Source organism: Moschus berezovskii, chromosome 3 (assembly GCF_049115385.1).
Source record: "Moschus berezovskii isolate FMDL1 chromosome 3, NW_MosBer_1.0, whole genome shotgun sequence".
Taxonomy (NCBI): Eukaryota; Metazoa; Chordata; class Mammalia; order Artiodactyla; family Moschidae; genus Moschus; species Moschus berezovskii.
Window position 1 is genome coordinate 11,569,502 of NC_142462.1, and position 16,016 is coordinate 11,585,517.

Below are 16,016 nucleotides of genomic sequence, written 5' to 3' on the forward strand. Positions count from 1 at the left end.
AAAATAAACGACCCAATCAAAAAATGGGCCAAAGAACTAAACAAACATTTCTCCAAAGAAGACATAAAGATGGCTAACAAACACATGAAAAAATGCTCAACATCCCTCATAATCAGAGAAATGCAAATCAAAACCACAATGAGATACCATTTCACACCAGTCAGAATGGCTGCTATCCAAAAGTTTACATGCAATAAATGCTGGAGAGGGTGTGGAGAGAAGGGAACCTTCTTACACTGTTGGTGGGAATGCAAACTAGTACAGCCACTATGGAGAACAGAATGGAGATTCCTTAAAAAACTGGAAATAGAGCTGCCATATGATCCAGCAATCGCACTCCTGGGCATACACACCAAGGAAACCAGAATTGAAAGAGACACGTGTACTCCAATGTTCACTGCAGCACTGTTTATAATAGCCAGGACATGGAAGCAACCTAGATGTCCATCTGCAGACGAATGGATAAGAAAGCTTTGGTACATATACACAGTGGAGTATTACTCAGCCATTAAAAAGAATGCATTTGAACCAGTTCTAATGAGGTGGATGAAACTAGAGCCTATTATACAGAGTGAAGTAAGCCAGAAAGAAAAACACCAATACAATATACTAACACATATATACTAACGCATATATATGGAATTTAGAAAGATGCAAATGATAACCCTGTATACGAGACAGCAAAAGAGACACAGATGTATAGAACAGTCTTTGGGACTCTGTGGGAGAGGGTGAGGGTGGGATGGTTTGGGAGAATGGCATTAAAACATGTATATTATCATATGTGAAATGAATCGCCAGTTCAGGGTCGATGCATGTTACAGGATGCTCAAAGCTGGTATGCGGGGATGACCCAGAGGGAGGATAATGGGAGGAGGGAGGTGGGAGGGGGATTAGGGAGGGGGAACTCATGTACACCCGGGGCGGATTCATATCAATGTATGGCAAAACCAACCAATATAATATTGTAAAATAATTAGCCTCCATTAAAAATAAAAAAATAAAATATATATCTATACACACACATAATACCCTTTGTAAGTTATTTTCCCTAAATTTTCTCTCTTGATATAGCAAAAGGTAGGTGAATTCTGTTGATATTTTCAAAGAACCAAATTTAAGTTTAGTTTTTTTTCGCTATTTTTCTATTCTCTATTTTATTTCTATAAACCAAACATTTGACCTTCAAAATATATGATGCAAATATTGACAGACTTGAAGGGAGAAAGAGCAGTACAATAATAGTTGAAGATTTTACTACTCTACTTTCAATAATGAATAGAACTGCCAAACGAAGATCAGTAAGGAAACAGAGGAGCTGAACGATAATTTGACCCAACAGACATATACAGAACACTCTAACCAACAGAACACCCAGGCAGAATACATATTTTGCTCAGGTGCATGTGGAACATTCTCTAGTCTATACTGCAGGTGACAAAGCAAGTCTTGGTAAATTTAAAAGGACTGAAAGCATGCAAACTATATTTTGTGATCACAACCAGAAAACAATAAAATGAAATAAAATTAAAAACTGATATATGAAAATGAAACACCACACCGCTAAAAAAACAATGAATCAAAGAAAAAATAACATGGAAAATTAAAAATTATCTTGAGACTTATGACAACAAAAATATAATGGAAGTTATGGATTCAACAAATGTAATGCTAAGAGGAAATCTTCAGTTCAGTTCAGTTCAGTTCAGTCGCTCAGTCGTGTCCGACTCTCCGTGACTCCATGAACCACAGCACGCCAGGCCTCCCTGTCTATCACCAACTCCTAGAGTACACTCAAACTCATGTCCACAGAGTCGATGATGCCATCCAGCTATCTCATTCTCCGTCGTCCCCTTCTCCTCCTGCCCCCAACCTTTCCCAGCATCAGAGTCTTTTCCAGTGAGTCAACTCGTCGCATGAGGTGGCCAAAGTATTGCAGTTTCAGCTTTAGCATCAGTCCCTCCAATGAACATCCAGGATTGATCTCCTTTAGAATGGACTGGTTGGATCTCCTTGCAGTATAAGGGACTCTCAAGAGTCTTCTCCAACACCACAGTTCAAAAGCATCGATTCTTCGGCGATCAGCTTTCTTCACAGTCCAACTCTCACATCCATACATGACCATGGGAAAAACCATTGCCTTGACTAGACGGACCTTGGTTGGCAAAGTAATGTCTCTGCTTTTTAATATACTATCAAGGTTGGTCATAACTTTCCTTCCAAGGAGTAAGCGTCTTTTAATTTCATGACTGCAATCAGCATCTGCAGTGATTTTGGAGCCCCAAAAAATAAAGTCTGACACTGTTTCCACTGTTCCATCTATTTCCCATGAAGTAATGGGACCAGATGCCATGATCTTTGTTTTCTGAATGTTGAGCTTCAAGCCAACCTTTTCACTCTCCTCTTTCACTTTCATCAAGAGACTTTTGAGTTCCTCTTCACTTTCTGCCATAAGGGTGGTGTCATCTGCATATCTGAGGTTATTGATATTTCTCCCAGCAATCTTATAGATATATAAATGCTTACATTAAAAAAGAAATAGATCTCAAATCGACTACCTCAACTTATACCTTAAAAAAACTAGAAAAAGAAGAAACTAAACCCAAAGCCAGAAGAAAACCAAATAATAAAGGTTAAGTCAGAGATTGAATAGAGAATTGAAAAATAAAAGGGAAAAATCAAAGAAAGAAAGAGTTGGTTCTTGAAAAAAATCAACAAAATTGATAAACATTTAGCTGGACTGACTCAGAGAAAAAGAAAGAAGACTTAAACAACTAAAATTACAAATGAAAGAGGGGACAGGACAGCTGATATCTGTCGGAGGAGGTCATTGAGAGGCTGTGACCGCCCACTGGCCCATGAGCTGAACTCAGGCAATCCAAGGGTCCTCGTCCCTCCCCCGTCCATAGAATGTATGCTCGGCTCACTGTTCTCACAGTTGGAGCTGTCTCAAAGATACAATGCAGAGACTAGAGTATGCTTGTTGAGGCCACAGTATACATGATTGAGCCCTGTGAAATCTTCTACGTAGGCTTTAAGATTCTGGCAGGCAGGTGTGGAGATTTACTCATCTTGAGGCACCTATGACAAGCACCATAAATAATTTCTCAGCTCATTTAACCTACCACCCACCCACCTGGGATGTCTGCCTCTTCCTCTTTGCCCTTTGAGTACAGGGTTCAGTTCTGTATTTCACCTGAGGAACTCCTGAGACAATTTTATAGAAATAAAAAGGATTATAAGAAAGTACTATCAACAGTTGTATACCAAGTAACTTTATAATCTGCATGAAATGGACAAATTTCCTAAAAACACATGACCTACCAAGACTGAATCATAAGGAAACAGAAAATATAAACAGATCTGTACTGCATAATTTTCTCATATGAGGTACGTAAAGTAGTCAAATTCAGATACAGAAAGTAAACTGATTGCTAGCGGGTGAGAATGGGGATGGTAAGGAGTTGTGTTCAATGGACATAGATTTCAGTTCTGCAAGACAAGAAGTTATGAAGATCAACAGTTGTGACGGCTGTACAATAATGCACTTAATACCAATGAACCACACCCTTAAAAACGGTTAAGGTGGTGATTATTGAGGGAAGGTTTGTGTACCCCCAAATTAATGGTGCAGGTCTTACTAACAATATGATGATATTACTTTGGGAAGTAATTAGGTTTGGATAAGGACATGAAGGTGTGGCTCCCATGACAGGATGGAACCAGGTAGAAAAAAACAACTGAATAAAGTTAGACGTCTAGATAAGGTTAAAATAGGATAAAAAATCAGCAATATAACCTTTCAGGATCTTGTTGTGATATCTAAGAAAGCCCACTGGAGTGTGATATAATTAATTCTGATAAGATGTCCTTCTTTATCAGAATGTATGAGAAATTATATGTATTCAGTTCAGTTCAGTTCAGTCACTCAGTCGTGTCCGACTATTTGCGACCCCATGAATCACAGCACGCCAGGCCTCCCTGTCCATCACCAACTCCCGGAGTTCACTCAAGCTCATGTCCATCGAGTTGGTGATGCCATCCAGCCATCTCATTCTCCGTTGTCCCTTTCGTCTCCTGCCCCCAATCCCTCCCAGCATCAGTGTCTTTTCCAGTGAGCCAACTCTTCGAATGAGGTGGCCAAGGTATCGGAGTTTCAGCTCTAGCATCAGTCCTTTCAATGAACACCCAGGATTGATCTCCTTTAGGATGGACTGGGTGGATCTCCTTGCAGTCCAAGGGACTCGCAAGAGTCTTCTCCAGCATCACAGTTCAAAAGCATCCATTCTTCAGCGATCAGCTTTCTTCAAAGTCCAACTCTCACATCCATACATGACCACTGGAAAAACCATAGGCTTGATTAGATGAACCTTGGTTGGCAAAGTAATGTCTCTGCTTTTGAATATGCTATCTAGGTTGGCCATAACTTTCCTTCCAAGGAGTAAGCGTCTTTTAATTTCATGGCTGCAATCAGCATCCACAGTGATTTTGGAGCCCAAAAAAATAAAGTCTGACACTGTTTCCCCATCTATTTCCCATGAAGTGATGGAACCAGATGCCATGATCTTAGTTTTCTGAATGTTGAGCTTCAAGACAACATTTTCACTCTCCTCTTTCACTTTCATCAAAAGGCTTTTGAGTTCCTCTTCACTTTCTTCCATAAGGGTGGTGTCATCTGCATATCTGGTGTTATTGATATTTCTACTAGCAATCTTGATTCCAGCTTGTGCTTCTTCCAGCCCAGCGTTCCTCATGATGTACTCTGCATATAAGTTAAATAAGCAGGGTGACAACATACAGCCTTGATGTACTCCTTTTCCTATTTGGAACCAGTCTGTTGTTCCATGTCCAGTTCTAACTGTTGCTTCCTGACCTGCATACAGGTTTCTCAAGGGGAAGGTCAGGTGGTCTGGTATTCCCATCTCTTTCAGAATGTTCCACAGTTTATTGTGATACACACAGTCAAAGGCTTTTGCATAGTCAATAAAGTAGAAATAGATGTTTTTCTGGAACTCTCTTGCTTTTTCCATGATCCAGTCGATGTTGACAATTTGATCTCTGCTTCCTCTGCCTTTTCTAAAACCAGCTTGAACATCTGGAAGTTCACGGTTCACATATTGCTGAAGCCTGGCTTGGAGAATTTTGAGCATGAGTTTACTAGCATGTGAGATGAGTGCAATTGTGCGGTAGTTTGAGTATTAAGGTTTGCTAAAATCTGAGAGTACTGATTATTTATAATTAATGATTATTTCCAGAATCCACAACATCATTGAAAGCATAGGACAATTATATCAAATGCAATCCTTAAACTTTGATTGCTCTTTGAACTGTTAAAAGCTAGTAACAGCTACTATTAATCAAATGTTTTACCAGGTTCCACGAATTTTGCTAAGTCCTTTGTCCATTTTAGTTAATTCAATTCTTACAATTTTATAAGAAAATTTACTTACAAAGGAACTGAAAATTCTGAACTTTGCTTAACTTTCCAACATCTAACAAATATTATTGTTTCATTCCTTTCTGTCAGATATTTTTACCTGCATAACAATAAATAGCCCTTGCTATTATTTTATAAAGTATAACTAGTATATCAATTTTATAAATAAGGATACACAGGCTCAGAGATGAGCAATGCCTCCTCGTTCATAGTGCAAGTAAGCTTTCTGCCAGGATTTGAGTGCAGAGTCTGACTCTAGAACCTATCTTCTGAATTCTGTTGTGCTGATCTAAGCAGTGACATAGAGGATAGATGAGCTCTATGCTTGGTTTTTCGTGCACATCTGTTAACCCTACTTTAGTCACAGGTTAGCCTTAACAAATTATTTCTTCAACCTCTAATGTGCTGGAATGTTTTGACAGTTCACGCATAGAAAAATTCACCTCCCCAAAAACCAACAATAATGTTCTTAAAAATTACACTAGGCTGCAATATTCTGCTTACAAGCAAAGTGACATATTTGTCTAAAATAGGAAAATGAAAAATAATTTTGATTCCTTTAAAGCAGTGTCCTTGACAATGACTGTTTTTATTATACATTGAAACATTAGCAAAAGAGTGAACTCAAGCTCCTTTCTTGACAGAGAATTGGGTCACTAGTGCAGAATCAGTGAAAATGTACTATGGCTGTGAGATTGACATGAACTCATCAGTGGTTCCTTCAATGTGAAGTGCATTTGCTTCTTACAATATCTTATTAGCCTAGATGGTATTTCCAATGAATTATAAAAAAATAATTGACCTCCCTGGTGGCTCAGTGGTAAAGAATTGTGGGTTCAACCTCTGAGTCGGGAAGATCTGCTGGAGAAGGAAATGGCATCCCATTCTAGTATTCTTGCATGGGAAATCCTATGGACAGTGGGACCTGGTGGGCTTCAGTTCATGGGGTTGTAAAGTCAAACTTGACCAAGTGACTGAACAACAACAAAAATAATTCTTTCTTAAAAAAGGTATTGAACCTCATATGCACTATTTACATGTAAATTCCAAACTAAGGAATGTTCCCAAGCCCACCTGCTGAGGCCACAACTGTAGTGCACATTAAAAGCGTAACTATTACCCTGAACTTCTCTCTCAATAAAATGCTCTTATCTCATTTAAAACTTGGCATCCAGAGGGAGTAGCTTGGGACCACCACCCTGTGAGGCTTTGCACTGCTACTACCTTTCACCTTATTCCCTTCCTGGTCCCAAGTGCCTATGGCTTCTGTTCATGGAGGAGTGGCAGGAATTGTTGAGTTCCCACTGCTCCGAAAAATGGTGATGTCACAGTTTCCCCACACAGCCTCCCTAGGCCTCTGGTCTGTGGTTGGGTGCTGCAGAGGAGCAGTGAAATGGGCGCAGCCCTGTAAGGCTAGAGCAGGCTCAGCATCTCTTGCTACAGCACCTGGCCTTTTCCTTCTCCATAAGCTCAAACGTGTTAATCGCTTTTCATTCCCTGCCTGTCAGACACATTCCATACAGGAATACTGCCCATGGTTTTTCTCCAAAAGTGTTTCTCAGCACTTTTGGACCAGGCTTGTGACACTCTCTGAGGTTCTTACAGAAAATCCATAGGTGCAGCTGTCAGTAACTGTCATCAATTCTGCCTCCAGGGCTGTGGTGGAGTAATTTATGCAGAGGTTGCCTCTCTTCAGCCCTGGTTCTTACCAGACCCTCAAATTTACTTTCAACTACTTTCTCGCTGCATTTCAGCCAGTATAAACTTTTTGATAATCATCAGCAAATTTATTTTTTTCAAGGGAGACAGATAAGGTGGCATGATATGCAATTATCAGAGTTAAATATATTTCTTTGTGGCAAAATTAGGTTATCTGTATGTTTAGAATAAGTTATCTGATATATACTTTGTCACTTACACCAGTGATTGTACTTTTTGAAAACCTTTTTTTTTTTTTTCAAACAGGTTTATAAAAAGCTTATGGTTCTTACTACATTTTCCTTACAGTCTGTAATTTAAAAATAAGAATTCCTTATTTGGTTCTTTACAGTTTTATGTCAAATGAACTGCTAAGTACTGAATGAATCTTAGAGCCATGCTCTTCTGTCATCTAAAAGTTTTAAAAATTACAAAGCCCATGTCACTTCATTTACCTCCAAGTCTTGCTCTGATGGAAATGTCTGGTACTGCCCTGGAATTCCATCTTCTGTCCTGTTTCAGTTCTTCTAATAAAATGGTTTTCCTTTTTAATGTCGTCTGAAATCCTGTGTCTGGCCTGGGAACGCGATGTTGAGGTTTCACATCACTGAAATCTACTAGGCTTGGTATGGTCCTGCCAATGCCAGGCTTTAGATCAGCATCACCACCAGGACTCAAAAACCCTGAGCAGGCGTCATGTAAGGGTACATCATCCCGAAGTGGAAATAATGGATAATCTGGCCCATACGGTGGGGGATATGGATAGTGTAAATGATAGTCTGGCAGGACTGAAGGGGGATAAGGGTGAAACTTAAGAAAAGTAGGGCTGCATTTCTTCTCCATCCTGCCATAGTCATGTCTGTCCTCAACTCCTTTCACAAAAGGCATATTCAGCTTTCTTAGTAGAGCACAGTAGTGGGGGTAATCTATGTTCTCAACAGCCTTGGCTCTTGAAAGGAAGGATCCTTCAGAGATACTCATCTTTCCAGGCGTGAGCTGTGAATATGTACCCATGGTTTCTCACTTTAAAGCTGTGGATGACTGTATATTGTTTCTGATGGCTCCTTTCTCTTTAACTAAAAAAAAACTATTATATTTCTCATCACTGAGAACTCATTAAACTAACAGTTATTGATTTGGCTTTCTCAATGCCAATAGAGTACGTTTTTTTTATTATCTTTTTTATTTTTAAGGCAAATATTTTTTCTCCACTAAAGGAAGTAAGGAACCAGCACAGAAAGAACAAAAAACAGAGCCCATGTTGCTTGGCAACAGTTAGAACTCTAACACACTGTATCACTAAATACAGCATAATCTAATTCTTAGGTAACACACTGTATCACTATATACATTATAATGTAATTCTTAGGAAAAACAAACAGACTTGTTAGTAAAACCTCTATGATAGTTTCCTCAGCACTACTCAGGAAAACTGTGCTCATTTATTTTTCAATTTTTCCATAAGTTGATATTTTATGGGTAAATAATATTCAGTAAAGGGTATAAATAAAGCAGTTAATAAAGAGGCAATATATATTTTAAAGTATTCTCCTGTATATTTTAAGTATTTTACCTCAAAGATATCAGTTCAGTTCAGTCGTTCAGTCGTGTCTGACTCTTTATGACCCCATGAACCTTATAGATATAATAAACTACAAAACATGCTACCTATATAAATGTAAATTAAAAAGAAGTGCAAAAAATGAACATATATTACACTACAGTTATATCAATACATCTAATTTTAAAGAAACTTTAAATTTATAATCAAAGCATGGGTTTATCTTTCACCTGTCCTACATTATCCTTACTTACTTTTTTTCTACCATAATGGACAGAATAAGAGCAATGAGGTTCTTAAACTCATTTCAAGAAAACCACAGTAAATACCAGCTATTAGCTCAATGCAAAAAAAGGAAAAAAAAAAGACATCATCAATACATTGTTCATTTAATAGCTCATTTCAATTAGATAACTTGGTCTTGCACAAAAATAGCTATCAAAGGAATTCCAGACAGTAGAATTTGGGCATCAAACTCACACTATCCTTATTGGATTAAAAAATGCAAATACAATGACAGACCTACCTTCTGATTTTCAGCAATCAGCTTTCATCTTTAGAATCATGCCATGTATTAACTAAGATTTCCAATATTACTTCATCTTCTCAGGTTGAATATTAGGAATTTACATAGCAGACTAAGGCATGAGGGACTGATGAAGCAAATTCTTGATGACAGAAAACAGAGATTTCAGGATTTTGCATGTTCTGATAGTCTTCTCTACCATTTATTTACTTGAGGTCCCCAGTACAAGGTCATTTGCCAAAAATCAAGTTGTGTAGGTTGACTTTATAAAAATTAAAAAAGTTTTAGCAAAATATATACCCAAACACAGTGATTTATTGAGTACTATTCACTGAAATTTGTTTTCTAGGTATGCTCAAACAAGTGCAAAACCTTGACCAAAATGCTGGTTGGATCTAAATCATCCAGGTCTGTGTTTACTAAAACATGCCTGCTGCTGCTGCTGTTGCTGCTAAGTCACTTCAGTCGTGTCTGACTCTGTGTGACCCCATAGACGGCAGCCCACTAGGCTCCTCTGTCCCTGGGATTCTCCAGGCAAGAATGCTGGAGTGGGTTGCCATTTCCCTCTCCAATGCATGACAATGAAAAGTGAAAGTGAAGTCGCTCAGTTATGCCCGACTCCTAGTGACCCCATGGACCCCTAGCCTACCAGGCTCCTCCGTCCATAGGACTTTCCAAAATTCAATTTAGGCATTTATACAGATTAGTAAGCATCACTGTGGCTGCTGATTGCAGCCATGAAATTAAAAGACGCTTACTCCTTGGAAGGAAAGTTATGACTAATCTAGATAGTATATTAAAAAGCAGAGACATTACTTTGCCAACCAAGGTCCGTCTAGTCAAGGCTATGGTTTTTCCAGTGGTCATGTATGGATGTGAGAGTTGGACTGTGAAGAAAGCTGATCGCCGAAGAATTGATGCTTTTGAACTGTGGTGTTGGAGAAGACCCTTGAGAGTCCCTTGGACTGCAAGGAGATCCACCCAGTCCATCCTAAAGGAGATCAGTCCTGGGTGTTCATTGGAAGGACTGATGCTGAAGCTGAAACTCCAATACTTTGGCCACCTCATGTGAAGAGTTGACTCACTGGAAAAGACTCTGATGCTGGGAAGGATTGGGGGCAGGAGGAGAAGGGGACGACAGAGGATGAGATGGCTGGATGGCATCACCAACTCTATGGACATGAATTTGAATAAATTCTGGGAGTTGGTGATGGACAGGGAGGCCTGGCGTGCTGTGATTCATGGGGTCGCAAAGAGTCGGACACGACTGAGCGACCGAACTGAACTGAACTGAAGTATTAATAAAGAAGTAAATCTACTCAGTGGAATAAACTGTGCTGCATATATTTTACCTATTAACACCTGCATAAATATAGCCAGAAAATCCAGGGAATATGCCGAAATTTAAATTCCCTTTGCTAATAAGAAACAAGGACTTCTTAAGAAGTAGTCTTTAAGAAATGTCTCCATCGTGGTCCTGGTCCTGTTCTCAAAAGAACTCTTCACTCCTTTCTACTATATGTTTCCTTTTCAAAAAAATTTATGACTACTGGAATGCTTATATTATACCAGGAAGTAGCCCAGCAGTTGAGGTTAAAATATTTGCAAAACAGACACAATCCTAGCTCTGAAGATACAGTATGTAAAGCAGTTCAGCTGAAAGACAGCAAGGGATCTACCTGTAGTGCAACCAAGATACACCCTAAGGTATCACTATTGGAGTCACTCTACCAAAGAGCAGAGATTAAGCTGTCAGTTTGAGATTCCTCCTGCACAATGGACACCCACAGATGGCTTTCAGTCCATTCTAGTTCACTCATACCTTCCTTTTATACATGGTTACTAGGCATTATGTCTTCAGTTGCTTAAACTCCATTCATCCAAGTATTTGAGTTAAATGCTTATTTGCTTCTATTGTAGCTCTGCTCATGTTAAGTAAATCCTTTCTGCTGCAGAAATGCGTAAGACTCTAACTTGTTCTGGCTATAAACGAACGCCCACTCAGGGGGGACAGGTGGTTTCATGCATCTTTCTGAACTCAGGTGATAACGTTGCATGCGGTCAATTCCATACAACGTTGTTTCCCCGTTCTTCCCACCCAGGTTCTTCCAGGGGCTCAGGGTCCAGTTCCACGCTCGCCTGCTGTGTGTGGCCAGTACATCTGCAGCAGCCAAGGTCGGGAGAAGCACGCAGCCCTCCGGGTCTGCACCAGCGCTCGCTTCCCTGACCCTCACCCCCAGTCTGGGTTTGGCCTTCTCGGTCAGGCAGTCTCTCCGACCACGGACGCCCGCGAACTGCGGGGCCCACGGCTCTTCTCCGGCTCCAGAACCTTCCATAGGTGGCCTATGCAACCCGGGTTCCCTGAGCTGCTGCGACGTCCCGAGGACGAACACCATCAAGTCCATCCACGGGCGTCGAGCCCACGAGGCCCAGTGGCCTAACCCTCCTGCCAGCCCCGCCCCCGCCCTGCCGGAAACGGCCGCCCCCTTTCCGGCCACCCTTCCGGCCCGCATCCCGCCAGCTTCCGGCGGGCGGGTGTGCTCGCGCCGCCTAACGACCTTCTCGGCCGACGGTCGGCAGGCGGCGGCGGCGTGTGGATGGAGGCCTCGGCCCCGGGCCGGGCGCGGCGGGGCTGGCGGCGGGCCCGGGCCGCGGGCTCCCCGCTCTCCCGGGCCGCGGTGGTCCTGGTGGTCTCCGCGCTGGTGCTCTGGGCGCCCCCGTCAGGTGAGGCGGCGGCGGGCGGCGCGGGGCCGCAGCTCCGGAGATTTTTGTGTGTCACACGTGCGCCCTCCGATGGGAAAGCCTGTATCACGGGTCCCGCCCATATATTTAATAAGATGTAAGTGCTCAGGAACCAAGGACTTGTCACATTTATTTCTACACGGGCGAGGTTATTGAAACACCCACCGCTCAAGGCTTGAGGTCAGACCGGCTGTTATTAACCCCCTCATCAGCCCACGGGTCCTTGGCCAGCTTTCCACCATGTTCTGGGGTCTGGATTTAAGTATACTTCAGAACCAGCAGACATCCTGCGGCTTTGTCACTTCCCGTGGACCTGGAGCTCCATCTGTTGGTTTTAGCTATAAAGTACAAAGACTGGGATTTTAAAGTTTTGGTATTTTGCTGTCGCCGTTTGTTTCCTGCTTTGTATCCAGAAATCCGAGAAACTTCTGCACGTTTTCAAAATACAGTTAGGATATTGAAGGGAGAGCTTAATTAAACGGTCATCATTTAACCAGAAAGGTTTTGGCTGCGTTATTTTGCGTTTAAGTTTTAGACGTTTTATAAATATTTAATAAAGTGTCTACCAGAACTGAATCATAGAAAGGATAAAAGAGCTGTGTTTAGGTAAAAGTTGTGGAGATACGGGGCGATGAGAAGAGAATCCCACCAACAATTTCAGTGAGGAAGGGCTGCATAGGTAGGCAGGGATAGGAGAAGATGGAAAGAAATGGAGTGAGTAGATGTTAGAAAATATGCTAAAGTCTTGGCATTAGGTGCCCAAAGGTCATTGCAGTATAAGTAGACAATAGCCAATAGCCTTTAGTTACTTCTGTAGGAGAAGGCTGCTTCCTGACCATGGCCCATGACTTTATATTAATACTAGATAAGACTGTTTGTGTTTGGGTGTGTTTGATCCAAGAACAAGATCAGGCTTAAGGGTATAAGACATAGCATAAGAAGGCTGTATCTTAATATGTAAGGTATGAATGGTAAAGGCAACATTTATGTAGCATTTTATAGTTTGTACAATAGTCCATTTAGTTCCTACAATAAATCTAGAATTTAATCTCATTTTACGGATGAGAAAACTGAAGCTCCTGGAGTTTTAAGTGACTTTCCAAATGCTCATTAGTGGAAATCGGGATTTAAATCCAGGTCATCTGGCTTTGAATACCATACTCTTCTTTGTGCTAACCCACTCTCTGTTAACAACCAAGAGGACTTAGGTCCCGGTTATATCGCATTTTTTTGTTGCTCTCCCACTTGTTCTGTGCACACACCTGTGTCCATCACATTTGCTTGTTCAAGGATAACTGAACAATATCATAATATGTCATATTTAACAGCTATTTAATGTTTGCTGTGTGCACGGTACAGTGCCTGGTGCAGACTATTTTTTTTTTCCTTACGTCTTTTATTTACTTGCTGGTTTTTGCATAGTCAAAGCATGACTTAAAAAGACCTTCCTGGTATTACCCAGCTTCCTCTTCTGCTTCCCATTTCTGTCTTTTCCAGGTTTAACAAACTTACTTTTTATTCTGGTTTCATTGAAATATAATTGATATACAGCATTGTATAATTTTAAGGTATGCGACATAATAAAATTGTTTTCTTGTGTTGGAAACTTCAGATTTATTCTCTCAGTGGTTCATATATAGCTCAGTGGTGTTAATTACATTAATCATATATTTATCATAACTTGAGTTTGAGTGAACTCCGGGAGTTGGTGATACACAGGGAGGCCTGGCGTGCTATGATTCATGGGGTCGCAAAGAGTCGGACACGACTGAGCAACTGAACTGAACTGATATTATTGTATGGCATATTACACCCCAAGCACTTATAACTGGAAATTTGTACCTTTTGACTGCCACCTACCAAATGGGAGAAGATATTTGCAAAGAATATATACGATAAGGGATTAATATCCAGAATATACAAGCAGCTTGTACAATGCGACATTAGAAAATGAACAACCTGATTAGGAAAAGGGCAGAGGGTCTAACAGACATTTTCCAAGGAAGACATACAGATGGCCAGTACGCATGTGAAAAGACGCTCAGCACCACTAGCCGTCAGGGAGATGCAAGTCAGAAACAGAATGAGATGCCACACCTGTCAGAGTGGCTGTGGTCAGAAAGGCAGGAAATAAGTGTTTGAGGGGCTGGGAGGGGGTCCTGTGCGCTCTTGGTGGGGCTGTAAGTTTGATGTAGCCACCGTGGAAAACAGGACCATGGAGCGTCCTCAGAAGATTAAAAATAGAACTACTGTATGACCCAGCAGTACCCCTCCTGGGTGTTTATCTGAAGAAAACAAAAACACTAATTCAGTTCAGTATATGAACCCCTGTGTTCATTGCAGCACTACTTACAATACCCAAGACATGGGAACAACATAAGTGCCCATCAACAGATGAATGGATAATGAAGATATATATACATACAGTAAACAGTTCAGTTCAGTCGCTCAGTCGTGTCCGACTCTCCGCGACCCCATGAATCACAGCATGCCAGGCCTCCCTGTCCATCACCAACTCCCGGAGTTCACTCAAACTCACGTCCACAGAGTCGGCGATGCCATCCAGCCATCTCATTCTCTGTCGTCCCCTTCTCCTCCCGCCCCCAATCCCTCCCAGCATCAAGAGTCTTTTCCAGTGAGTCAGCTCGTTGCATGAGGTGGCCAAAGTACTGGAGCTTCAGCTTTAGCATCAGTCCTTCCAATGAACACCCAGGATTGATCTCCTTTAGAATGGACTGGTTGGATCTCCTTGCAGTCCAAGGGACTCTCAAGAGTCTTCTCCAGCACCACAGTTCAACTCTTACTCAGCCATAAAAAAATGATGAAATCTTGCCATTTGTGAGCAACATGGATTTTGACCTAGACAGTATTATGCTAAGTGAAATAAGTCTGACAGAGAAACACTAACACTGCATGATTTCACTTCTATGTGAAATCTAAAAAAACCCCAAATGAACTGACATCAAAACATAAACAGTTGCAGATGGAGAACAAACAGATGTTTGCCAGACAGGAGGAAAGAAATAGGTGAGGGAGATTAAGTGGTATGAAATTCTAGTTGGTTTAAAATATACAGCATGAGGAGTATAGGCAATAGAATGTAATGTCTTGTATGGCAATTTATCATAACTAGTCTTACCATGGTGACCATTTTTAAATCAATACAAACATCAAATCACTATGGATATAACAGGACCTAGCATAGTGTTGTGGATTAATTATATTTCAAAAACTCATGGAAGAAGAGATCAGATTTGTGGTTACCAAAGGAAAGGGAGTGGGCAGAATTGGGTGAAGGCAGCCAAAAGATACCAGTTCTTGATATGTTGACGCAAACATTGATCCTACTCTTGAGCTTATAATGAAATAAGGAAAATTATATCTATGCATGAAGAGCTGTGATACAATGTAGAGTGAGTGTTGCAGATGATGTACTAATGCGATCAGAATGAGGAAGGTAAACAGAAGGTTTGAGGGAGGAAGGACTTCGGATGTGGGTCTTGAAGGGTGGGGATTTGGATTTTTAAAAATGAGAGTATTCTAAGTGGATGTAGAAGAAGTTGGAGCTGAGATAAATAGGGGAAGCGGTGGGTATATTAATTTCATTGGAGCTGGAACACATACCAGATGTCAGATGTTGATTATGGCTTCCCTTAAACAAATATCAAATATTGTAAGACAGTGTACTGTTTGAAATTTCTGGTGAATCAGACTGTTGATTATTTCTGTCTTTTTTTTTTTTTTTTGATAGTTGGATATTTGGATCGATTACCAAGAAGTGCTCACTTGCCCCAAGACTCAGTGAAAATAGTGGGATCACCAAATATTCCAGGTATTAATAGATTATCAGTAATTGTAAGGAAGGAAATGGCATTTGTTTTAAATTTTGTCAATCTTTTGCCAAAAACGAATGTTCCCTATATTGTTGTCTCCTATGGCCCTTTTGCTTCTGTGGAAATGGATTGAAGTTGTTTCCACAGAGTTAGATTCATATAGTCCAATTCTGTTTGCTGTAATCGCTTAAAAGTACAAAAATAATTATTTCTAAGAGT

General features: G+C 40.8%; 2 protein-coding genes across 2 annotated transcripts in view; one reads left to right on the plus strand and one right to left on the minus strand.

Annotated features, from left to right (window-relative positions):
* The window catches only part of SPMIP7 (sperm microtubule inner protein 7), a 66,490-nt gene extending 58,341 nt beyond the window's left edge, over positions 1-8,149 (minus strand). The window contains exon 1 of the mRNA XM_088832042.1: positions 7,591-8,149. Within this exon, the coding sequence (XP_088688168.1) occupies positions 7,591-8,149 (559 nt within the window). The remainder of the gene's footprint in view (positions 1-7,590) is intronic.
* A 3,592-nt stretch (positions 8,150-11,741) lies between these two features.
* ZPBP (zona pellucida binding protein) overlaps positions 11,742-16,016 on the plus strand; it is a 140,521-nt gene continuing 136,246 nt past the window's right edge. Inside the window, exons 1-2 of the mRNA XM_055420215.2 lie at positions 11,742-11,946; positions 15,716-15,796. Of these exons, the coding sequence (XP_055276190.1) occupies positions 11,820-11,946; positions 15,716-15,796 (208 nt within the window). The 5' untranslated portion in view covers positions 11,742-11,819. The remainder of the gene's footprint in view (positions 11,947-15,715; positions 15,797-16,016) is intronic.